Source organism: Sorex fumeus, unplaced genomic scaffold (assembly GCF_029834395.1).
Source record: "Sorex fumeus unplaced genomic scaffold, SorFum_2.1 ptg000075l, whole genome shotgun sequence".
Taxonomy (NCBI): Eukaryota; Metazoa; Chordata; class Mammalia; order Eulipotyphla; family Soricidae; genus Sorex; species Sorex fumeus.
This window is the reverse complement of record NW_026606132.1, coordinates 24,077,114-24,102,530: the sequence shown is the minus strand read 5'-3', so window position 1 is coordinate 24,102,530 and position 25,417 is coordinate 24,077,114. Positions and strand designations below refer to the sequence as shown.

At 42.1% G+C, this 25,417-nt stretch overlaps 1 protein-coding gene across 1 annotated transcript in view; it reads left to right on the top strand.

Moving 5' to 3' along the window:
- TMEM185A (transmembrane protein 185A) overlaps positions 1–25,417 on the top strand; it is a 39,669-nt gene that overhangs the window by 10,100 nt on the left and 4,152 nt on the right. The window contains exons 2-4 of the mRNA XM_056130210.1: positions 15,763–15,939; positions 18,458–18,665; positions 22,999–23,082. Of these exons, the coding sequence (XP_055986185.1) occupies positions 15,763–15,939; positions 18,458–18,665; positions 22,999–23,082 (469 nt within the window). The remainder of the gene's footprint in view (positions 1–15,762; positions 15,940–18,457; positions 18,666–22,998; positions 23,083–25,417) is intronic.

The window sequence follows — 25,417 nt, the reverse complement described above, 5'->3', positions numbered from 1 at the left end:
TTGCCCCCCCCCCGAATTTCTTAGTTAAGAAATCAATATGCTAGCTTTCTCTTTTCTTCTATATCCTTTCTTTTTGATTTTATTTGAACTTTTGGAGTAGACATATTTTCTGAGTTTTGCTTTGGCAGCAATCTGGCTTTTTTGATGATTTCAGTTGTTTTTCTAAATATTCTGTAGTAGTTCTGTTTTACCCTTGATTTCCTTACTATTTAAGGGAAAACTGTTAAGATTTACTGCTGGGCACTATGCTCTTTAATCCTCACCTCCACTGCTTTGAAGAGGTATGGCATCACCCATCTGTATTTTGCCTTTAAGGAATCTGAGGACCAAAGTTAAATAGTATTGCTCAGGGGTTACTCCTGGCTTTGTACTGAGGAATTACTCCTGAAGGTGCTTAGGGGACCATATTTGATGCCAGAGATTAAACCCGCTTCAACTAGTTAAAGGCAAACACTCTACCCAGTGTACTATGACTCTGGCCTCCAGGGAGGAATGTTAGTTTATAGGAAGGCATATGTCTTATTTGTTTGTTTGGGCTGTACCTGGTGATGCTCAAGACTTACTCCTGACTCTGCACTTAGGGATCACTCCTGGTAGATTTGGGGGCCCATATGGGATGCTGGGGATCAAACCCAGGTTGGCTGCATGCAAGATAAACACCCTACCTGCTGTACTATTACTTTGCCCCAAGAACATATAAATTTTATTTATTTTTTTTAAAATTTTTATTAGTGAGACATCATGAGGTACAGTTGCAGACTTACAAATTTTTGTGCTTGGGTTTCAATTATACAATGATCAACTACCCATCCCTCCACCAGTGCCCATTTCCCACCACCACGGATCCCAGTATCCCTCCCACCCCCCATTCCCCCCATCCCACCCCACCCCTGTGGCAGGGCATTCCCTTTTGTTTTCTCTCTCCTTTTGAGTGCTGTGGTTTGCAAAAGAGGCATTGAGTGGCAATCATGTTTGTTTTCAGCATGCTTCTCCCATCCTGGGAGGATCCTCCCAACACCCTTTATTTGGTGCTCCCTTCTCTATCTGAGCTCCCTTTTCCCCTAGCATGTGTGGTTGGCCTCCAAACCATAGAGTAAAATTCCTGGTACTAATCTCGCCCATTCTTGGGTGTTAGTCTCCTATTTTGTTACTTTATGTTCCCCAGATGAATGCAATCTTTCTATATCTATAAATTTTAGGGGGACACTTTCATACCTCTTGAACATTCTCACTAGTATACATTTTCTGTCAGTCTTGCTCACTGAGTCTTCAATGACTCTCTTCCCTGTTAATGAATCTCAAGGAGTATGCCTCTATTTTCACATTCCCATACCTGCTTATCAGTAACCATTGCCTTACCCACTGTTTTGATTCTAACCCCAGGAGCTATATTTTTGTACTATTTATTTGACTTCTTACTAATCATTTTCCTTTCTCATGTAATAGACCCAGATGTTTTTTGTGTTTTATTTTTGGGTCACAGCCAGCAATTATCAGGGGTTTCTTCTAGATTGGTTCTTGGGGTTGTTCTCTGAAGTGCTGAGAGTAACACATCATGTGGTGTCGTGGATCAAACACAGACCTCCTGCATGTAAAGCATGCAAGCAGCCTTTTGAGCTTTTTCAAGCCCATAGACCCAGAATTCTTTTTTTTTTTTTAATTTTTTTTTCCCTTTATTGTATTTTATTTTTTTTTAAAGTTGTAGATTTACAATTTTTTGTGCTTTGGTTTCAATTATACAATGATCAGATACCCATCCCTCCACCAGTGCCCATTTTCCACCACCAAGGATAATATCCCTCCCACCCCCATCCCCCCCTCCCCCCTGTCTCTGTGGCAGGGCAATCCCCTGTGTTCTCTCTCTCCTTTTGAGACCCAGAATTCTTAATTGACCTATAAGTCACATCAAAATCATAAAATCGCTTTTCCGCCTTCTAAAATACTTGGGATTTCCATTTTCATTATTTTCAGTATTTTATTAGGAAGACTGTCTTTTTGTTTGGTTGGTTTTGGGGTCACACCCGGTGATACTCGGGGGTTACTTCTGGCTCTGCACTCAGAAATTATTCCTGGTGGTGCTCAGGGGCCCAAATGGGATCCTCAGGCTCGAACCTGGGTTGGCCACGTGCGAGGCAAGTGCACTACCCGCTGTGCTGTATCTCTAACCCTAAAAAAGACTCTCTTAAGGAAAACGATGAATTTATCTTACGGGATTTACTCTCCTCCTGCCTCTATTTTTTTGTTTATAGTCTGAACTTCTTTTAGAAAAAATTTTCCCCTACATTTAATTTTGACTTTTGTTTATCATCATCTTTCTATTTTTTTCCTTTTTTTGCTTTTTAGGGTCACACCCGGCGATGCACAGGGGTTAATCCTGGCTCTGCACTCAGGAGTTACTCCTGGCAGTGCTCAGGGGACCACATGGGATGCTGGGAATCAAACCTGGGTTAGCCGCAAGCAAGGCAAACACTCTACCTGCTGTGCTATCTCTCCAGCCCCGTCTTTCTATTTCTTAATGTTCTTTTCTTTCTTTCTTTTTTTTTTTTTCTTTTTGGGTCACACCCGGCAATGCAGGAATTATTCCTGGCGGTGCTCAGGGGACCATATGGGATGCTGGGTATTGAACCCGGGTCAGCCCGTGCAAGGCAAACGCCCTACCCGCTCTGCTATCGCTCCAGCCCCTCTTTTCATCCTTAAAAGTCTTTTTCCTTCATGTCCTTTGTTTCTGGTATGATATTTTTGGTTGGCAGGTTGGTTCTGATTTTCTCAACTTTGTAATATTTCCTTATGCTTCCATCTCATCTTTACTTTCTTTCTGGTATCACTTATTTTTTTTAGGCTTGTGATCAGCCCCCACTCTATCATCCCTTTTCTTCTCGAAAGTGTACCACTCAGTCATTCTTGTTTTGGTATCTCTCAGGCTCACTGAACCCTTTTCTTTGTAGCAATTTGGAGCATTTTTTTTTCTTTTTGGGTCACACCTGGCGATGCACAGGGGTTATTCCTGGCTCTACACTCAGGAGTTACTCCTGGTGGTGCTCGGGGGACCATATGGGATGCTGGGAATCGAACCCAGGTCAGCTGCATGCAAGGCAAACGCCCTACCCGCTGTACTATCTCTCCAGCCCCCACAATTTGGAGCATTTTAAAGCATTCTAATCATAAAAGTATGTTGTGCAGCAGTTGGTTATCAAGTTGTTTGTTACAGGCCTCCCAGGGGTCTGAGTGCCTTTGCCCTCGGACCTGGGAAATCAAAACTATTCAGAAGAATGCTAAGTTCTCCTTTACAACTTTCTCCATGCTGATGATAGAAAATGCAGTGTTGCAGCTGCTTGGAAACTGGCCCGAAAGTAGACTTGTCACCATCAAGCCACCAAGCTGGTGTTCAGCGAAGCCAGCTACAATAAGAATTGCCTGAAGAAAGTAGCAAAGAATGGAAATCTCATTTGGTGGCAGTCCTCCTAGTGAGAACTCGAAGGAATGTATAAAGATCCCAGTCCCACATACTGAACTGTGCTGATGGGTTCAAGGAGGAAACGTCCATGCTCCTGAGTGACTCACTGCTTTTTCCATTGACCGTATTCTAAGTAGAAAGAATAACTATCAGACAAGATGTGATTATTTATACTAGTCGTCTGTGTTTGGTAGACATTTCCCTGAAAATGCATAAGAATCTGTCGCTTCCAGGAAAACTGTTGGTTGTGTTTTATAAATGGTAAATTTGAGCTCTCATGGGAAACTCTGAATTTTTGACATTTTATATTTTCCACCATAAACTCGGCAGGCTCCCTTTATGTAAAATATTTTCAGCAAAGTGTATCTTGCTAATAACTAATTGGATTTAATTTTTGCTATCGTGTGTCAATATAAGTCAGCATTGAGAGATCTCATTCATTACTTATTGATCCAATATTTTCCACTTGACCCACATGAGATTACACAATCATGCAGGGATAAAAGATTCATTCAAAGAGCAAGAGAGACCAGTGGATTTTAATGTTATAGAGTATAGAAAGTTCATTAATATTTCAGGTTGCACATCTCAGCTAATCTTCAAGAAAACTACCACTTGCTGAGTTCTGGTGTCCCCTCAGAGATGATTACATCATTCTTGGAAAAACCTATTGAAATCCTCAGTTCTTTTCTAACTGCACATCTCTGTGAATCCAGAATTTCTTCATATACTTGAACCAGAACTGTTCAAGTATATGAATTATAAACATATATGTTTTAAAACCTAGAAATATTCTATGAAGACAGGCGTTTAAAATCTGTCAAGGGGACTTAAGCAGTAGTATAGTGGGTTCGCATCCCATATAGTCTCCTGAGCACCACCAGGAGTAATTTCTAAGCACAGAACTAGGAATAATCCCTGAGTATCACCGGGTGTGACCCAAAAAGCAGCAAATAAATACATAATATACCTGCTAAACTTGCAAAAGTAATTCTGGATTTTTTTTCATAAAATCATGTTTTGATTTTAATATATAATTTTATTATTTTTAAATTAATAAATGCTTTTTTTTTGGCTTTTTGGGTAACACCCGGCAATGCACAGGGGTTACTCCTGGCTCTGCACTCAGGAACCATATGGGATGCTGGGAATTGAACCTGGGTCTGCCGCATGCAAGGCAAACACCCTGCCCGCTGTGCTATTGCTCCAGCCCCCACAGTAAATGCTTTTAAAATAGCAATTTTGCGCCAAGTAAAGTACATTTTAGATGATATAAGCTGTGACAACAACGCTCTTTGGAGTCCTTAGTCATTTTTTCTTTTTTCATTAAAAATTTTTTCCATGTTATTTAAACACCATGGCTTACAAAGTTTGTTTTGTTTTGTTTTGTTTTGTTTTTGGGTCACACTCGGTGATGCACATGGGTTACTCCTGTCTCATGCACTCAGGATTCACTCCTCGCGGTGCTCGGAGGACCATATGGGATGCTGGGAATTGAACCCGGGTCGGCTGCGTGCAAGGCAACTGCCCGACCCGCTGTGCTATCGCTCCAGCCCCCTACAAAATTGTTCGTGATGCATTTGTCACAGGCATTTAATATTCCAACACCAGTCCTACCACCAGTGTGATTTTCTCTCCACCATTGTCCCTGTTTACCCAACCACCCCCAAAGCATGCCCCTTTCGCAGGCTCAAAATAACTTATTTTATATTGCTTGTTACAACTAAATGGCTAAAGGAATTAACCAAAAATACTTCAGTAAAAAAAAATGGTGAACTTTGTTATATCTCACCATAGACCTTCTGAGGGTTTACTAAACTGTTGTTATTTGGGCCTTCTCTGGTAATGTTTTTGTTTATTGAGCTTAATTGCCTTCTATGTTACTCTCACATCTAATTTGGTGTGCTCCTGCTAGGATGTCAGTATTGCAGCGTTTGGAGGTATTGCATGGCTGCAAATGCCGCCGAATGCTTTGGAACTCCTAAATTTTTAACGGACAGTGAGCTGACAAGGCAGTGACTGCAGGGTGTGGGGGTGACTGCTGGTGCTTCCAGGGGTACTGAGTTGGGGGAGGGGAGCCTGCCTGCTCCCACTCCAAGAAGACCCCAGAGTTCTGAGCCAAAAACAGGTGAAGCAGAAATTTTTGGCAGGTTGGTGTCTTTGCAGAGCTCAGTCATGACGTGGTGGAGTCCAGCCATTGGCATGGTGGCAGCTCTTGAGCTGGGAGTGCAGCTGCCAGGGCTTTGGCAGGGACTTGGCCTGACCCCTCCCAAGAGTGTCCCAGAATATTCAGCCAGGAGACAGGTATATCCGTTAATTTTTGTGGCTAGTTGATCTCTTCTGAGATTGAATCATGAGTCTGTGAAGCTGAGTCGAGAGGTGAGCTCACATGGCGGGGGTGGGGGGGTGTGGGTATGGCTGCTGGGGCTTCTGGAAGTACGGGGGTGGGGTTGGCTTAGTCATTTATAAGAGAATAAAGGAATCCTGACACTAAAAGAATTTAAGAACCACCTGTTTAATGCCTTTTAGAAAATACTTTTTATATTCATTAACTTTAGATCCATAGCCACTCCATGAAGTATGTAATACTCTACAGATGATTATAGCAGGGAAGAAGAAAAGGATGTAGACGAGCATAGATTCTAGTAACTTCTGCAAATCTGATTCTTGCAACTTGAATTCTGACTTGAAGTTTGGAGGATGCTTCTTTTTACAACCTCCCCTATTTTTCCTAGTTGAAGTCTCTTGTTTCCCATGTTATAAAAGCTGTACATGCATCTTGCAGAAAATTATGAGCAAAAGACCCCTCTGGGGAGCGTAGTTAACCTCTCTATAAATCTAGCCAGATGCTTTTCCAAGCATACTGAGTTTCCAGTAGGAAGTCAGGATTTTCTATTACTCAATTAAAAGGACTTTAGTGTCAAATAGATCTCAGCTTGGATCCCAGTGCTGTAAATTGCTATCTGCTTGGAAAATTATTGAAATTCTAGACTGTCTCTTAAATAAATTGGGAAATAGTGACAGTTCCTCCTTCACAGGGTTTCTGTGAGGTCTGAGAGAATGCATGAATAAAAGTGCAATACCTGGAATTCTATTAACATTCAATAAACAGCCACTGGTGTCGTGTGTCAGCAGATAAGCCAGGTTTATTGAGATCTATCTTTTATTTTTTATTGAATTACTGTGAATTGCAAAGTTACTAAGGTATTTATGATTGATTTTCAGGCGTACATTGTTCCAATACTTATTCCTTCACCAGTGTCCACTATCCTCCACCAATGTCCCCAGTTTCTCTCCTGCCTCCCAGATTATATCTTTTAAATGTCCTCCTTTTTTAAGTGCACAGTCATGTGAGATTTTGAGTCCATAAAAGTAAAAAGTAAAGGCCCTCCCGTTGATCATCGATTTGCTCTAGCGGGCCCAGTAACGTCTCCATTGGAGACTTTTTTGTTACTGTGTTTGGCATATCGAATACGTCACAGGGAGCTTGCCAGGCTCTGCCGTGCGGGCGAGATACTCTCGGTAGCTTGCCGGGCTCTCCGAGAGGGGCAGAGGAATCGAACTCGGGTCGGCCATGTTGGCTGCGTGCAAGGCAAACACCCTACCGCTGTGCTATCGCTCCTACCACACGTAGATGTAGAACAGTCCACTCACCACATAAAATTTCCCCGTGCTCCTTTGTAGTCAAACTTTTCCCCATCACAAACACTACTGACCTCACTGTTTTCTGTGTCTCTACTTTTGACTTTTACAAAAGGACTGTTGTAGCATTTAACCATTTATCAGTTTGTAGACATTTGAATTGTTTCCAGTGGCTGGGTGAATAAAGTTTCTTTACTGTTTTGCATTCCCACCATGTAGTTGCTTAATTGTTTTTACATTCCCAACTATATGAGATTTCCAGTTGCTCCACATCCTTAGCAACAATTGTTATAGTTCATCATTTTAATTTTAGCCATTAGAGTGTATAGTTTTAGCTCATTATTTTAATTTGCATTTCCTTAATGAATGAAAATAATAGCGTTTCTCTTCATGAGCTTATTTGCTTCTTGTGTGACTCCTTTGATGGACTGCCTGCTCATGTTTTTGCCATTTTCAGTCAGATGTTTTTTCTTAGCTTTGAATGCAGTTACTTTTTTTGTTCTAGATTAGGTAAAATGCTTGTAAAAGTATCCAAATTTCTAGTATTGATGGATAGTTACTACATATCACCAAAATGCCTGTGATCTTTCCCCACTGTCCATATGTCACCTCTGGTTCTATCACCATAAAACTCTCCATAAAACTCTACCGTTGTTGACAGTATTGGTTCTGGTGCACACGGTTAACCAAATTTGCCAGCAGTGATGTGTTCAGGATCCTCCACCAGTGCCCTTGTCTTACCTCTGATTCACCTCATCCTTCCCTCAGCCTTCTCCCCTTCAAACTAGTAGTCTCAAGTCTATAATCAAGTGTCCAGTTTTATTTTCAATTGATATTATCTATACCCTTAAGATCATGTCCTGTATCTGGCTCACTTTACTCAGCGTGATTCCTTTTAGTTCCATCCAAGTCACCATGAACTGTATGATTTTATTTTTTATAGTGGCTGTATAGTATGTTATTTGTATATATTCCAGGATATATACCAGAAACTATCCATTCATCTGTTTTTAGACATTTGGTTTGTATACACATTTTTTTATGCTTAGTGCTGCAGTGAACATAGATGCACATAAAACTTTTTGAATTAAAGGTTTTGTGTTGGTTAGGGTGGGGACAGATGCCAAGAACAGGGATCTCTATCTCTGTATTACATGGGAGCCTCATTATTACTTTTTTGAGAAATTTCTATTATTTTTCAATAGAGCTTGAGCCAGAGATTACATTCTGACCAACTGTGAATAAGCATTTCTTTTCACCACTCTCTTGTCCACACACACACGTGTGTGTATGACATATGTGTGTATTTATACATGCCATTCTCACTGTTGTGAGATGATACCTACATGTCATTTTTTTTTTTTTGCTTTTTGGGTCACACCCGGCGATGCACAGGGGTTCTGCACTCAGGAGTTAGTCCTGGCGGTGCTCAGGGGACCAACCATATGGGATGCTGGGAATCAAACCCGGGTCGGCCGCGTGCAAGGCAAACGCCCTACCCGCTGTGCTATCTCTCCACCCCCCCTCCACATGTCATTTAATTTGCATTTCCTGACACAAAGCGATGATGAACATTTTATAAGATTATTGGCCATACATATATCCTCTTATAGGTATATGTATTCATGTCTTCTCCCCATTTTTGAGGAGGTCATTGTTTTGTTGTTGCTATTGCTGAGCTACGAGAGTGCTATAGGTAATTTGGATGTTAGTTCTCTGTCTGATTGGTGTATTGTGTGCAGATATCTTCTTCCTGAGCTCTGAGAGTACTATGTGTAATTTGAATGTTAGTTCTCTGATTGATGTATTGTGTGCAGATATCTTCTTCCAGTTGGTTTGGGTGTTTTTGTTTCAGCCACAAGTTTTTTGTAAATTATTAAAAAACCATGATTTACAAAGTTATTGATAGTTGACATTTTTTAAAATTTTCTCATAGTTTCTCTTTTAAATTTTGATTAGTGAAACACCATGAGGTACAGTTGTAGACTTACAGATTTTTGTGCTTGGGTTTCAGTTATACAATGACCGAGTACCCATTCCTCCACCAGTATCAACTTCCCTTCAGAAGTGTTCCCAGGTTTCTTCCCACCCCAACCACATTTTAAGTCTAGTTGTTGTAGTTTAGATCTCATGTTTTCAGTGTCGTTGATTCGGTGGTTTGGATAGATAGCTCTCCCACTACACTGCACCACTCATGTACTCAAGGACCTTGACCCATGCCTCTCCCCTTGCTTCCTGTCCACATCTCTTCTTAATCTTCCCCCTCGGTTGTTTTTCTTCTCTGTTCTTCTCATCCCTATATTCTGGGATCAAGGTTGATCGAGGCACCCTCAGCCCCCCACCCAATCCCCCACAGATACGTGAGAAAATCCTGTATTTTGTTCTTCTGGCTTAATTCATATGATATCTTCCAATTCCTTCCAAGTTGCAGCTGATTGCATAATTTCATTGTTCCTTTCACCGATGTAGTATTCCATTATGTATCTGTACCACATCTTTATAATCTACTCGTCTAAGACACCTAGATTGATTCCGTATCTTGGCTATTGTACTGAGTGCTGCAGTGTATCATGGAGTGCATATGTCCTTTAGAATGACTATTTTTATGTCTTGGGGAAACCCGAACTGGAATTTCTGGATGGTATGGTAGCTCAATTCTTAGTTTACTGAGAAAATTTCTCTACTGCCTTCCATAAAGGCCGAACCAGACAACATCCCCACCAGCAATGGATGAAAATTCCCTTTTCATCATATTCCTGTGAACACAGATTGTTCCCAGTATTTTTTTCTATGTGCGGTTTTCACAGGTGTAAGATGATATCTCTTTGTCATCTTAACAATTAAGGCAATTACCTTAACCCCTGCACACTCTTAGCCCTCTCAGTTTTTTATTAGCCTGAGGATTTTTTAAATGTGCTGTTCATTTTGCAAGTATTTTGATAATTTTACAGATATTTTTCTTGTTGGTTTTTAATTTACTTTTATTGTGAATAATTTATTTTTAATGATTTCAAATGTTTCAAATTTATTGAGGTCTGTGCTATTGTTCAAACATCAGTCTATCCTGGTGATCTGTATTCTCAATAGGATTTTTCATTCTGCTTCTGTAGGGAGGAACGATTTATTAATATTAGATTGTCTTGCTAGTGTTATTATAATTTTGTGTGTGTTTAGTATTTTTGTCTATCAATTTCTGAAGGAAGACTGTAAGTTTACATTAATGACTATGGATTTTCCTGTCTCCTCTGGTTTGACATTTTCCTATATTTATTTTTACTCAGGTTCTCACATTCACTCAGGTCTACCACTGAGTCAAATTTTCAGCCCCCTACATTTATTTTTAGGCTTTGTTATAGGCATATAAACATTTTCAGTTAAATCATTTGTCAGAATTATGTCATTAGAAACTACCCATATTTGTCGTTGGTAATAGTCTTTCTTCAAAAATATACCTTATTTTATATTATTATAGGAAGAATTCCTCCCACTCCTACCCAAAATATACCCAACCTTAAACCCTAAAACCTGTGAATAAGTTCTGATGTGGTAAAGGGGATTTTGCATGTGTATCTATGGCTGTAATATTAGATTTATTGTTATTATGATATTTTGCCACCGATATAGTGTCTTAAAACTACACAAGCAAGAAAGTTTGTAAGCCTGTAACTATACCTCACGGTGATTCACTAATAAACAATAAATAAATAAAATAAAAATCAATTCATTTTAAAAAAGTAAACTACACAAATATATGCTGGCAGTAGGACAGAAGTATTGGTACAATATTGTTCAGTTGAATCTTCTATTTAGAATCTCAGAAGACTGATAGTGCCCAGCTAGATCAGATGCATGAGACTCTTAGAAACTCATAAAGCTCAAATCAATGTATATGCTGAGATGTATGCCTTTGTGGAAGCTCTTGGAGATTAACCTCCTCCCAAGCTCAGTTGAGTTGATGTCAGAATCTAGTTACTAGTGTGATAACAGCACTGAGGACCCCATTTTCTTATTGGCTGTCAACCAGAAGCCAATATTAACTTGTTAAGTTTGCCTGCATAACTTAGCTACCTTATATCATCTTCAAAATAAGCAAAGTCAGGTAAAGTCCTCAAGTGGTAGACTTCTCTCATCTCGCATCTTCTCCCAAGTCTCTTTGCCTTCCCTTTCTGCTTTTTACAGACTACTACAATGATATAAGGCCCATCTACATAATATGGGATAATTTCCCTTAAGTGACTAACCTCAGTTGTGTCTGCAAAGCTCTTTCATGGTAGTACCTGTAGTAGTGTTTAAATAACCAGGGAATAGAACATTTGGGGGGAACTTTAGAATTCTGTCACAGTGACAGACTTTAAAATAGGAATACAGCATGCTAATGTTGCTAAGAGAGAGAACACTTTGTTTGCATATATGAGGACCCGAATTCAATTCCTGACACCACACACAAAAACATACAAAAGTAAATAACATGAAATAGGAATAATCTGGATGCTCTGAATCTAATCACATGAGCTCTTAAAAACAGAACTTTCTCTTGAAGCAAGAACAATATGACAAAAGGGGAAGTCAGAAATTTCAGTTGTACAAAAGATTTGCTATGCTACCACCAGGAGTAATTCCTTAGCGCAGAGCCAGGAGTAACCAACCCCTAAGCATCACAGGGTGTCCCCCCCACCCCACCAAGAAACAAAAAAAAAGATTTACTGTGACTTGCTGACTTTGAGATTAAAGATACTTAGTGCAGAGAATGGACGAAGATCTGCATTCTAAGGGCAGCCTACACCAGACAGCCAAGCCAAGAAACTTCAAAATGGCTGCAGACAGTATGAATGAGCTTGGTTGCAGATTCTTCCCAGAGACCCCCGATAAGAGCACGGTCACGGTCACAGTCCTCCCGTTATTCATCGATTTGCTGGAGCGGGCCCAGTAACGTCTCCATCATGAGACTTGTTGTTACTGTGTTTGGCATATCGAATACGTCATGGGGGGGTGAGATACTCTCGGTAGCTTGCTGGGCTCTCCGAGAGGGGCGGAGGAATCGAACTCGGGTCAGGCTGCGTGCAAGGCAAATGCCCTACCGCTGTGCTATCGCTCCAGCCCACATGATAAGAGCACAGTCAGTTAATATCCTGAGTTTCTTAATGAGATTCTGAGAAGAGAAACCAAGCCTGTTTGAACTTCTAACAGACACACTGAAGATTATATTAAGTTCGTAAAAAAATTTTGTAGCAGTAATAGAAAATGAAAACAGACATCCCATAGCCCTTGCCATGTACATTCATACATCAGCCCAGCTTTACATATTTGTGTCGAAATCTCCAAGGAGAGCAAGCTAAGCTGCTAAAATTCACAGGTACACTGTTCTCCTGATTGAAAACTCTGGGGTGCCCTTGGGAGAGGGGCAGGCCCAGTCCCCGCCCTGCCTAAGCTCTGCAGCAGCTACAGCCACACCCTACAGCGGCCACCATGCCAATGGCCCAGCTTCACTGTTTCACAACTAATCTCTGCAGAAACGCCAAACCAATGAAAACTCAAGGTACACCAGTTTTCAGGCTGACAACCCTGGGTCTTCTCAGGAGTGGTGCAGGAAGCCTCCCCCCACACCCATACTTCCAGAAGCCCTGGAAGACACATCCATAGCCACCACCACGTAAACTCATCCACAGGCTCAGTTCTACAGATCCTGGAGTTCCTGGAGTGACACTCCAAATTACACAATACTGACATCCCAGTCTGAGCAGACCATATAAATGGGAAAGTAACAGAGGCCAACTGAGCTCAATAAACAAAAATAATAAAATGGATCAACTAGCAACACAGCTTAGTAAGCCCTCAGGGAAGGACTTAATAACCCCATGGTGACTTATAAGAATTTTCACAATTTTTTTTTACTGCCGTATTTTTCAATAATTCATTTGCCATTTCGTTGTAACAAACAATATAAAATAAATTGTTTTGTGTATGCTCAGGGGACAGGCTTGGCTGATGGAGGGTGGTTGGGAAAATGGGGACAGTAGTACAGGGAAGGTCACTATAGTGGTCGGATTTGTATCAGAACATTGAATGCCTGCAACAACTGTATTATGAACAACTTTGTAAACCCTGGTATTTAAAGTTAAAAAGGAAAATGTTGGGGCCAGAGCCATAGTACAGGGGGTACATATAGTCCCCCGATCCCCACCAGGAGTGATCCCTGAGCACAGAGCCAGGAGAGATCCCTGAACACTGTCAGTTGTGACCCCCAAACAAAAAACAAACACAAAATCAGGGTAAAGAGATAGTACAACAGGTAGAATGTTTGCCTTATACACGGCCTACCCGGGTTTGATCCCAGTATCCCATATCGTCCCCTGAGCAGTGCTTGGAGTGATTCCTGAGTGCAGCAGGAGTAACTCCTGAGCATTGCCAGGTGTGGCCCCAAATAAAAAATATATATAAAGAGATTAATATAGTCACTCCAAATTGGGGGGGGGGGCATTTTGTTTCCTTGTTTTTGACCCACACCTGGTGGTGCTCAGGGATCACTCCTGGCTCTGCACTCAGCAGTCACTCCTGAGATGCTTGGCGGACCATATGGGGCACTGGAGATCAAACCCAGGTTGACTGTGCTAGGTAAGGGCCCTACTGCTATACTAACTCCAGTCCCCACTCCAATTTTCTTTCAGTTAGTATTGTGTTGGTATTTTTTTTCTGACCTTTTATTTATTTATTTTTTACTTTTTAGGTCACACCCGGTGATGCACAGGGGTCACTCCTGGCTCTGCACGCAAAAATTATCCCTGGCGGTGCTCAGGGGATCATATGGGATGCTGGGAATTGAACCTGGGTCAGCTGCGTGCAAGGCAAACGCCCTACCCACTATGCTATCACTCCAGCCCCCTGACCTTTTACCTTTAATCTGTGAATTTATAGATTGATAATGTGGGGTCTTATCGATAACATCTAATTGTCTTGATTTTTTTAAACATCCAATTTGACAGTCTTTGTCATTCAGACATTAATATTTAATGTAATTGTCAATAGAGTTGAACTTCAGCTGGCATTTTTTCTATAACCCATAACTGCACCCAGGCATTGGAGAGGGACAATATGAAATTACTTCCTTCCTTCCTTTTCTTTCTTTCTGCCACTACCATCCTTCACTGGTTTCCCATGTCAAAAAACTGTTCTTTTAAGTGTTTTGCCTTCTTTCTTATTTAAGGTAGGGTGAAAAAAACCCATTTCACATACTACATCAAAACTGGAAGTAGAAGTCCTCGACAATGTAATTTCAGATACTATTATATTTAGGATATCTTCTTCAGAAAGTACCTTTACCCTTAAAAAAAAGTAGAATCAAATAGTGACATAACTTTACTAACCTGAGCATATCAACATTTTCCAGTATTAGTTTCTTGGTATGATTAGTTCCATTTGTATAGAATGCTTCCTCATTTCACATATTTTAATCCCTTTGAAATATTTACACATTCTTCAAAATGAACTACAGTCATCACTTCTTTGCTTAGCAGAATCCCAAAACAATTCTCATTTCCTCTTCTGGGCTCTCATCACCCATTCTCCCCAGGGTACATTATGGCACAGAGGATGCTTTATTAGAATTATGTTTCTGTGAATTCTCACAGAAGCCATGGAAAGCAGGAAGCCTTTTTTTTTAAATTTTATTGAATCACCGTGAGATAGTTACAAGCTTTCATGTTTGGGTTACAATCACACAATTATCAAACACCCATCCCTGCACCAGTGCACATTCCCCACCACCAATATCCCCAGTATAGCCCCCCTTTCCCACCCTCTCCCTGCCTCCATAGCAGACATGATTCCCCATACTCTCTCTACTTTTGGGCATTATGGTTTGCAATGCAGACCCTGAGAGGTTATCGTGTTTGGTCCTTTATCTACTTTCTGCACACATCTCCCATCCCGACCGATTCCTCCAGCCATCTTTTTCTTAGTGATCCCTTCTCTATTCCAGCTGCCTTCTCCCTTTGCTCATGAGGCAGGCTTCCAGCTATGCAGCAATCTGTCCCATGTACCAACTGTCCTTAGGAGTCAGCTTCATGTTATGTTATTTTATACTCCACAAAAGAGTGCAGTCCTTCTATGTCTGTCCCTCTCTTTCTGACTCATTTCACTTAGCATGGTACTCTCCATGTCTATCATTTTAGAAGCAAAATTCATGACTTCATCTCTCCAGACAGCTGCATAGTATTGTGTAGATGTACCAAAGATTCTTTAACCAGTCATCTGTTCTAGGGCATTTGGGTTGTTTCCAGATTTTGGCTATTGTAGTGATAGCACAGCGGTAGGGCGTTTGCCCGGCCTAGCCAGGTTCGATTCCTCTACCCCTCTCAGAGAGCCCGGCAAGCTACCCAGAGTATCTTGCCCGCCAAACACAGTAACAACAAGTCTCAAAATGCAGACGTTACTGGGCCCGCTCGAGCAAATCGACGAACAACGGGAGGACAGTGACAGTGAACAGTGCGAAAGCAGGAAACTTATTTTATCCTTTAAGTTTTTCTTATTCCGTAACACAATGTTTCTACTACATTGAATTCTTAAATGAATGTTTATTAAATAGTGGCTTATTTTGACTTGCTGAAAACAAAATAGGATCACATGCTAGTAAAAGTGAATCCTCTTAAATTATTTTTCTTTTCTTCTAGTAAATTCCTCATCTATGCCTGTCTGCTGCTGTTCTCTGTGCTGCTGGCCCTTCGTCTGGATGGCATCATTCAGTGGAGTTATTGGGCTGTCTTTGCTCCAATATGGTTGTGGAAGTTAATGGTCATAGTTGGAGCCTCGGTTGGAACTGGAGTCTGGGCACGAAATCCCCAATATCGGTAATACTGCTTTATAAAACTACTGCTTTCTTCCATAGGAAGGAATCACTGCATTTTTAACTTTGACAAAGAAAGGACTACTTTATTTCAACTTGTCTGGAGTTTTCTAAGAACTATAATAAGGCTGGCAGATAGTACTGAAGTTATTAGTACATGCCTAGCTTGTGCCTGCCTGACCTGGTTTGATTCCCATCACTACATACCCTGATGATCACTACATCACTTCATACCCAGCTGCAACCCTCTGCACCCACAGCAACCTTTGGGTGGCAAGGGTATTCCCAGAACCCTCATTGCATTCTGGGGCTCTGGCACTGAACTACTGGCTCAGTTGGTCAAGAATCACTGGTGGGTCCCTCAGACCACCACCATCACTTGGGTGCCTGTCCCCTCCCCTCAAAAAGAACTATAATATAGGCAGACTATGCCCTATGTTTTATACATTTCAGTGTTTGATATGTATTTTCTTGCAAAAACAGTGTTAGGTTCAATGATTAAGATACTGACCAACCCACACAAGCCTATGCATCTAATGGATTTTTAATCAAACTATATAGCACTCTAAAGTATACTCTACTCCATTAGGAAGTAGGAAACCATCACGATTGTAGAAGTTCTATAAACCAAATTTTTAGCTTCAGTCATTGGGAAATCGATCCTTGGCTTATTCAGACCTGGGATTGGAGCACCTTTTGGAGCTCTTAGCAGTTGGGGGCAGAGAATTTGACTAGGAGATGGGGAAAGATGAAGCCTGATGCTGCACAGGAGAGCAGAACCTTTGGAGGCCAGGAAGAGGGGACCATTACTTTCATTACCTTTGTCTTCCTTCTTGGTACTTCCTTCTTCTACTGCCCTTACTCTCATTGTTGGGTCACGCCAGTGCTGATGGGCCTGTGCAGGTCTCTTCTCCGTAAATGGGGACTTAAGTCTTGAAATGAGTCTGCTTCAACTTATTTTGTTTTTGATTATCAACTTAAAAGACAAGATGTAGACCCTACAAGTTATGTCATCACACACATTAGTACCACATATTTTATGCCATTCAAATGGTCACAGGAGCCTGGGCAGGTGGGGAGCACTCAGGTGTAGTTTTTTTTTTGGGGGGGGGGTCACACCCGACGATGCACAGGGGTTACTCCTGGCTTTGCACTCAGGAATCACTCCTGGCAGTGCTCAGGGGATCATATGGGGTGCTGGGAATTGAACCCGGGTTGGCCGCATGCAAGGTAAACGCCCTACCCGCTGTGCTATCACTCCAGCCTCTCAGGTGTAGCTGTTTTAATGTTCTGGGGGGTGAGGGGGGGTTGTTGTCTGTAAGATTCCCTGAAGTGGCTACAAAATTTTGCTTTGCTTTGAGATAAATTTATACACATACTGTTTGTACTCAAAAAAAATATTTAGATCCCACTGCTTGCTATTTCCAAAATTGTTGAACTCTTATATGTTGGTTTAAGTTTTTTTCAAGCAAGAGAAGAAATATATGCAGTTGACTGTACAGATGTGGTCATTCAGGTGTTCACAGTAAATCTCTACAGAGACAGAGCTATGAGGTTCTATAAGAATAACCCCTACTTCCTTTGCTCTGTATCCTAAACTTGGGTATATTTATCTGCAAAAGACACATCATTATAATATCCATCCGAATTTTTGAATGAAACATAATAAGTCTTCCAGGTGCATTATTAAGCATTTTCTGATTGGTGCATTATTAAGCATTTCTTATTAACAATTTTTCATTGTTTAATCTATGAAAGTCACGGTGATGCATAACCAGTTAATAAAACTGACTTTGTTTATGAACAGTTTTTAACACTTTTGCTATTCTTTCTCTTTTATTTTCAGGTGTTAATCCATCCAAACATGATAGAAAAAAATGAAAAAGCGTTGATATTTTTATTTTTAAGTTATCTATTTTATTTCCTTAAAAAACTTACTAAAGTACCATGATTTACAGTTATTCAAAGTTGAGTTTTAGGTATATAATATTCCAGCACTGATCCTTTTTAAATGATATGTAATAATAATTACTATGTATTTTGTGAAATATGAGCCATACATTTTCATAACGCACACCTATAGAGCAATTGGTGATGCGTGAAATATGATTTAATGGTTCTTAATTTGTAAAGAGATGTGGAGCATAAGGATTTAAGGGATATTTATCGTTTTTTGACAGGAAGTGCTCAGTTTGATTAATCTTGAATTTAGTTGACTTCCGAGTTCTGAATAAGAGAGTGTATACGCTGTCAGGAGATGATGACTATGACTGTTACTTCTGAAAATGTCAAACATTCAAAAGGTTAAGTCCAGTTTGCTCATAATGTTCCTTTTTTGCGAAGGTAGTAATTTGAAGCTTGGAAGATGACTCAGGCTCAGATTTCTGTGAACTTTTTACCCAGTTTTTTCTTTGCTTCTTGTTAGATTTTCAAATGAAGTTTAAACCATCTAGGCGTGTTGCCTTTATGCTTGTTAGAGAGATTCTAACCGAGGATGCTTTTCTTCTTCTGTCCCCTTTCAGAGCAGAAGGAGAGACATGTGTGGAGTTCAAAGCCATGCTAATTGCAGTGGGCATCCATCTGCTCCTGTTGATGTTCGAAGTTCTAGTGTGTGACAGGATCGAGAGGGGAAGCCACTTCTGGCTTCTGGTCTTTATGCCACTCTTCTTTGTGTCCCCTGTGTCCGTTGCAGCCTGTGTTTGGGGCTTTCGACATGACAGGTCACTGGAGGTGAGAGGTCATATATTTAAGAATTTTTTTTAAGTAAAATGTTTTGGGTAGTTACTGTAATATGGGGGGGAGGCTGTGACGGGATTGATCACTCTGGATCATGGCACAAAAAGAAACGAGGATGGGAACGATCGCGTTTCTCTTCCTTAAATTTTCAGCCAGGCCATCAGGCTTTGTCTAGTTTCCTTTCTTTCCCTTTTCACTTCTGTCAGTCAGACTGTTCCTGAGAACTGAATTCAGGAGGATAGAAATCGATTCAGATACAAGGATGTTTACTTTAAAAAATTACTCACACAGTTGTGGGACTCTGGTAGGTCTGATATGACTAAGATAGAGTGGGGAGGCCAAATTTCTTTCTCTCCACAGCATCTGATTTTGCTCTCAAGGCCTTTTAGTTACTTGAATAAACACACCCACGTTATGAAGCGGAACCTCCTGGCCTTGAAGCTGTTTCCTTTGCTGCAAAATCTAGATGAGTGCTTGACAGAGAACTGGACACATCGACATCTAAAACTCTCTGACTTGACCGATGATCCAACACTTCTCCTGCCCTCTTTTTAATTTCAAGTCCTTTTTGCCTGAACTTAGGGGCTACCCAGTGGATGAAAAAGCAGGACTCACATGGGTGATGAAAATCACTGTGGAGAATGTTTATAGAGCACTTAACTGTGTGACAGGCACTGGACTAGCTCCTGCTCCTGGATCCGCACCAGTACAGAGTGATCAGTGCTGATCCTGCAAGTGCGAGTGGTCACCATCCTCAGGTGCCACAGAGTATCAACAATTTGTTCCATGTCATTCAGCCTGAGTCCCTGCCTGGATCCAGAGGCTGATGGCCCCCTGCCTTATGGTCAGGTTGAGGGGCAGAGATGGAGAAAATGGGAGGTGGGTTTTGAGACATGGGTGAACATGGAGGAAGGAAACTGCCATTGGATTGTAGAGCACAAGGTTGACTACATGAGCCTCAAGAGGGGGAATGATGGAGCAAGGCCCTGGGAGAAGCCAAAGAGTAAGACCCTGAATGCCATGGTCTTGACCAAAGAGAACAGGTACCCTCCACTCTGGTGCTGGAAGAGGCCAGAAGTGGTCAGTCACGTCCATGTCTTCTTTCTGCATCCAGCATCTAGTCCCTAGCTGCACTGCCTTCCTCTGGCTATTTATTCCATGACTGAGAGCATCTGGGCACCTGGGTCTGTAAGGACTCTCCTAGGAACCAGTGAGATAGGAGGGAAAACCAGCTTGAGAAGCACCCAGCTAGACCCTACATAACTTCACTGTGGTGAGCAGTGAAGTGGTAACTGTGTTCTGGCTCTGTGTGGTGTCCCTCCCTTTCTTCCCGTGAGTCATTTGACACCTTTGCCCCTGTATGCTTCAGCCTCCCTGCCCATTCATCTTGTGTGCCCTCTTTGGCCCGCTGCATCTACCCTGCTTCGAGCCTCTGAGTCCCTGAAGTATTTGCTCCGTACTTTTCCACACTTGCCAGGGACTTCTGTCTTTCATTTAGCAGGGAAAACAAAAGGGAAGCAACAAAGTGCTCTCAGTCCTGCACTGTTGGGCTGTTTCCTTCCCTCCTGTCACAGAAACACAGAAAGGCTCCCTTGCATTTCCTGAAAGCAAGGGAGCAGCCCACGCCACTCCTTCCCTCCAGGGTGCCCTTCCTGCCCTCTCTTTCCTGCACCCTCTCCCAGCTACTGACACGTCTGGTGCTTTGACATGCCTGGCACTCAGCATTTGGTTCCCTTGCCAAACTACTTTCCCTCCATCGCTAGCACACAATTTCCTGTTTCTTTGAATTCTGGTCTCGGGCATTTTCCAGCCCCAATGCGTGTCCTTCGCTTTAGTTCACACTTTCTGTCTCCGCTGCCATTCTGGTGCCGTGGCCGCTTCAATTCACATTTCTCAAGTTCTATTTCTACACTAGCCTGTTTCTTGTCCAACTTTACTCCAATCTGTGTCCTCATTATCTGCTAAAGGACCATTTTCATTTCATAATCCTGGCCTTTCGACTTGCGTTCTCTGTTATTTTTCTCATTTTCAAGCAAATCAGGTAATGCCGAGCTGTGAAAGTCCTCAGAAGCATACGTGAAAAAGAAGGCCTGTAAGCGAACATTCTAGTTAGTCACCTTCCGTATATTCATGCTGCTGTTGCCATTCCTTCCTAGAAGGAAGCTCCTCGAGGGGCCCTCCTGCTCCAGGAAGAGAGGGCGTCCCAGAGAAGGGTGCTGCATTTATTTGCCCAGGGTGGCAGATCGGGAGTTGAGAAGGGGCAGAGAGGGGAGGTAGTTCTTAGGTCCGGAGAACAGCAAATCGGAGGCTAGGGGGTAGGAGAAAATCTCACAGTAAAGGGAAGCAGGTGTGTTGCAGACCTGAAAGAAGCAAGAATTCTAGAAATGGACAGGGGTCGGTCCTGGGTGCACAGCGATATCAGCATGCTTACCCGGGAACTACACATATAGATACTAAGAAGGTAAGTCTTCTAGTTTGTGTCTTTTGCCACCTTAAAATGTTAGTCTGGGCCATAAAGTGCAGCAGAGGGAATTGTGGAAGTTGGGTGGGGGGGGCATTTGGGGGGATCAGGCTGAATTTCAGTCCTTCAAGCATATGTTGAGCTGTTTCGGGGCCCATAGTGAACTCTCAGGGACATCAGGGGCCACTGAGAACTTGTTAAAGGCACGCAATGAAAACTGATATCTCTGGAGGCACCTTTCAAATTCAGCCCCTGGCGGGATAGTTTTCTGTTCGGCCCCACTGAATTCCTGGTGGTGGGTGGTTAGTAGCAGCTGTGCTGAGATCACTTGGTTCAAAGCTCCCTATGGAGAGCAGCTAATGAGGGTGGGAGTGTCTTGAGAAACTGCAACAACCAGTACACATACACAGGCACACACACACACACACACACACACACACACACACACCCATTTGGTATTAGTTCAGGTTACTGAGAATGAAAAATTACCTTTTTCTGTGCATGGCAATTTTTTGCAGATAAGCCGTAATGGTAAGTTAGATCCGAATATTGAACTTGGTGGAACTGGGGGGCTTTTTTTTGGGGGGGGGCTATGATTCTGTGAAAATCCTGACATCTCACTATATGCCCTCTCAGTGAGCTTAGAACTTAGGGGAGCCGGGGCCAGACACTTCAGTTTTGCTGGCTTTTCACTACGGCGCCACTGCAAAGCAGAGAGCAGGCCAACCTGGAAGGCCAGGGAGCGATAGAGTCCCCTGGTGGGCAGGCTAGCAAGGCCCTGCTGGAGTAGGGGCTGTTGAGGAGGCCCCGACTAAGTAGGAGACAAATCATGGCGTTGCTGACAGCACGTACTGGCTACCTGAGAGTGGGGAGATATCTGGGCACCGTCCTGCGCAGCAGATGGGGAACTAGGGTGAGTGGATCATGAATCCTCTTTGGATGTGATTATACTGGAAGTGTCCCAGCAGAACAGCTCTGCCGGCAGTGGAGACTTTGAAGACCAAATGGCAAGAGACAGCGCAAGGCAGGGTTGAGAGTGAGAATGGGTGTGTTGCTGGGGATGTCTGGGAGGGGAATGTCTGATCTGAGGAACATCTCCCAGTTAGGAGCAAGGACAGGTGCTGAGGCTCTCAGAGAAGTGCTGCATGGCCACAGAGGCTGTTTCTGCCTGGTGAAGGCACCTCCTGTGTGTCCTGGGAGGGAGGCTGGAGCCCAGTGGGTGTAACTCGGAATGGCAGAGGGGACCAGAAGGAAGTAATTCCAGTGTGCCTCATGAAGCTCCACTGAAATGAAGAGAGAGCTGGGGTTCAGAGGGGATACTGCATCGAGCTGGGGTTCAGAGGGAATACTGCATCAGGGAGGCTTCATTTGGTCTTGGGGATTGTAGTTTTGTGAAAAGGAATAAAACTCTAAGCTTCTGGGAATGACTGCTAGAATAAGTGGGCATCACGGTGCAGTAAAGGGCTTACAGTTAACGTCTTGACATCATTGGATCCCCTGGGAGCCAGAAAGGAAGGCGTGGGTGCCTATTCTGACAAGAGGAAATCATGGGCTGGTCACGGTGAAAGATATTTGAATGGGGCAGGAGGGAATCTTGAGGAGACTACAATGAACTGCCTCCGTACTTGTAAACCTGGAAGCAAGGTCACAGCCCAGATAGTCAGAAAGGGCAGGGCAGCCTCAGAGCAGAGGGAGGCAGGAGGCCACAGTAGGTTCCTCCTAGGCATGGTACAGCTTCTTTCCTCATGCTCAGAGTGAGGTGGTTCCAATGTATTTTATCAGCTCTATGTAAATGTGGTGACCTAGTAAGGACAGTATTGAATACAGTGTTGACTATGCTTAACTGATTCTTCTCTTGATTTTCAGTTAGAGATCCTGTGTTCTGTCAACATTCTCCAGTTTATATTCATTGCCTTAAGACTGGACAAGATCATCCACTGGCCCTGGCTTGTATGTAACTTTAAACGTCTTTAATGAAAAGCTTTCATCTTTTAAAAGTAAATCGTATTCATTGTAGATAACTTGGAAAATACAGACAAGAATAGGTAATAGAAAAATCATTCCAAGTCCATAGGAGATAGCTTGATTGGCGTCTTTTATTGCCTGGTGTGGGAGTTGATTGTTCCATAAAGGTAGTTGAGAGCAGACTGCATGTGTAATTTTGCATCCCACCTTTTTTTCATATATTGCATCACAAATGTTTTGTGTATCAGTTCAGGACTTTATAAATATTATCTTTAAGATTTACATGATATAAAATAATCTCCAAATGTATTTACCAAACGCTTCCCTTGCTTCCAAATATTTCTGTTGTTAGCCATGTTTTTTAGGATTATAAAGTATACTGCAGTATCTACTTTTGTACATAAAAATATTTGCCTGCATTTTTAATTGTTTTCTTAGGAAATATCCCAGAAACCCTAATAGTGAGCCAGAGGGTGGGAACTTTTATTATTTGGGGATATCTGCTGCATCGTGTACCTGATTTTCTACAAAAACAGCTGCACTGGTGTATATTCCTGCCTGAGTGAGGTTCTTATTGTGCTTTTAACCTGTGGCTTCTCTCCACGGATGCTGATTAAAATGGGCTGTGCATATGGATGGAAGGAAAGGAATAAGGGACAGATGCATGGATGGATTGATGGATAGGGAGGCAGATTCATGGCGAGCCACAAGTAAGAACACAGTATGGTTTCAGCTTTGACCACATAGAAAGAAGGTTAGAACAAAGGCAGAAAAGTTTTCACTACTGCGGGCAGGAGAGATGATGCTGATGGATGCCCCTACTGATTAATGTGTAGTTTTGTGCCCAGGACATTTTCTCTAATTAATTTTGTTTATTTCAAAAAGAAAGGTGCAGAGGTCTGGCTCAAGTAAGTGGTAGAGCACATGTCTTGCATATGTGGAGTTTTTGGTTTGATCCTAGTACCACATGACCCCTTGAACATTGTCTGATATCTTTGTAGCAGTTTAGAGATAGTTAAACATATAGAACAGGGGCCAGAGAGATAAGGGGTTAAGATGTTTCTCTTGCTTGTGGCCAACTCCAGTTTAGTACCAGCATACTCTCGTCCCTGAGTACTGGAGTAACCCCTGAGGACAGAGGCAGGATTATCCCCCAAGCACCAGCAGGTTTTTTCCAAAAACAAAACAAAAAATAAAGATCAAAAAAGTCACTCTCTGGGGTAAGGGAATAAAATAAAGGAACAACAGCTCCATAAACAGAGGTGGGGCTCGTCTTTTCCACTCATAATCTTTGCTAAAATCTTTCTAGTGAAAAAAATCATCTAGCTACCAGCAGTTGAGTTCAAGATTTTCCATGTTTTAAAATGGAGAAAACAAAACATAGGAAAAAACAAATTTTTAGAATCAGGGACAATCTGAAAAAAATACCAATTAGGAACCTATAATGTTCTATAGGTTAACAGAGAGACTTTACCAGCTGTGCCCTGTGCTGGTTGTAGCAAATGAAAGAGTCGGATTGATTTCCTGTCTCCCAAATGATCAGGAGTAAACTGGTCACGCTGCTGAGATCACGAACACTCCTGTGCCCAGGCCCACAGCTGAGTGAGAATCTGATCATAGGTACTTTACACCCCCAAGCAAAGCTGGGATCAGGCTCTTCAGCAAACTGTGACCAGGAACAGCAGGTGCTCTAGACAATTATAAGTCATAACTTGAGGTCCCAAAGCAAAGCGTAAATCAAAACACTTTTAGGAGAAACTATCAGAAAAAAATCTTTGGGCCCCGAAGTTTGGTGCAAAGTTCCAGGAAATGACACCAACAGTGTGGTGTTTGTGAAGAAACTCCAAATTAAAGTGAAATGAATGAAAAGGCTGCAGGCAGGGAGACAGTCTTTCCAAGCACATATCCTACCAGGGTGTAGTTAAAACCTAGCTGCTTACTGGAGACTGACCACAATGTGGGACTGTATAACTGGAAACACTATTTTACAGTAATTTCTTTATGATTTATTATCAGTAAGTATTTAATTTTCATACCTATATACTGGGAGACGCGTAAGCATTTCTCAGGTGAAATGGGGTTTTTGCTGGGAAACATGAGAAACCCTGATCTTAAACATCTAAAGTCTCAGAACTCAAAAATAATAAAACAACCTAATTAAAAAATTGACAAGAGATTTGAACATGGCAGTTCACACGAAAAACCTATATGTAGGGTACATGGAAAAGAGATGATTACCCATTAGGCAAACTCCAGAACCAAGATGCAGTGTCTCAGTGGCAATGAAATGACAGCAGCAGCAAGAGCTGAGTGGGGGTTG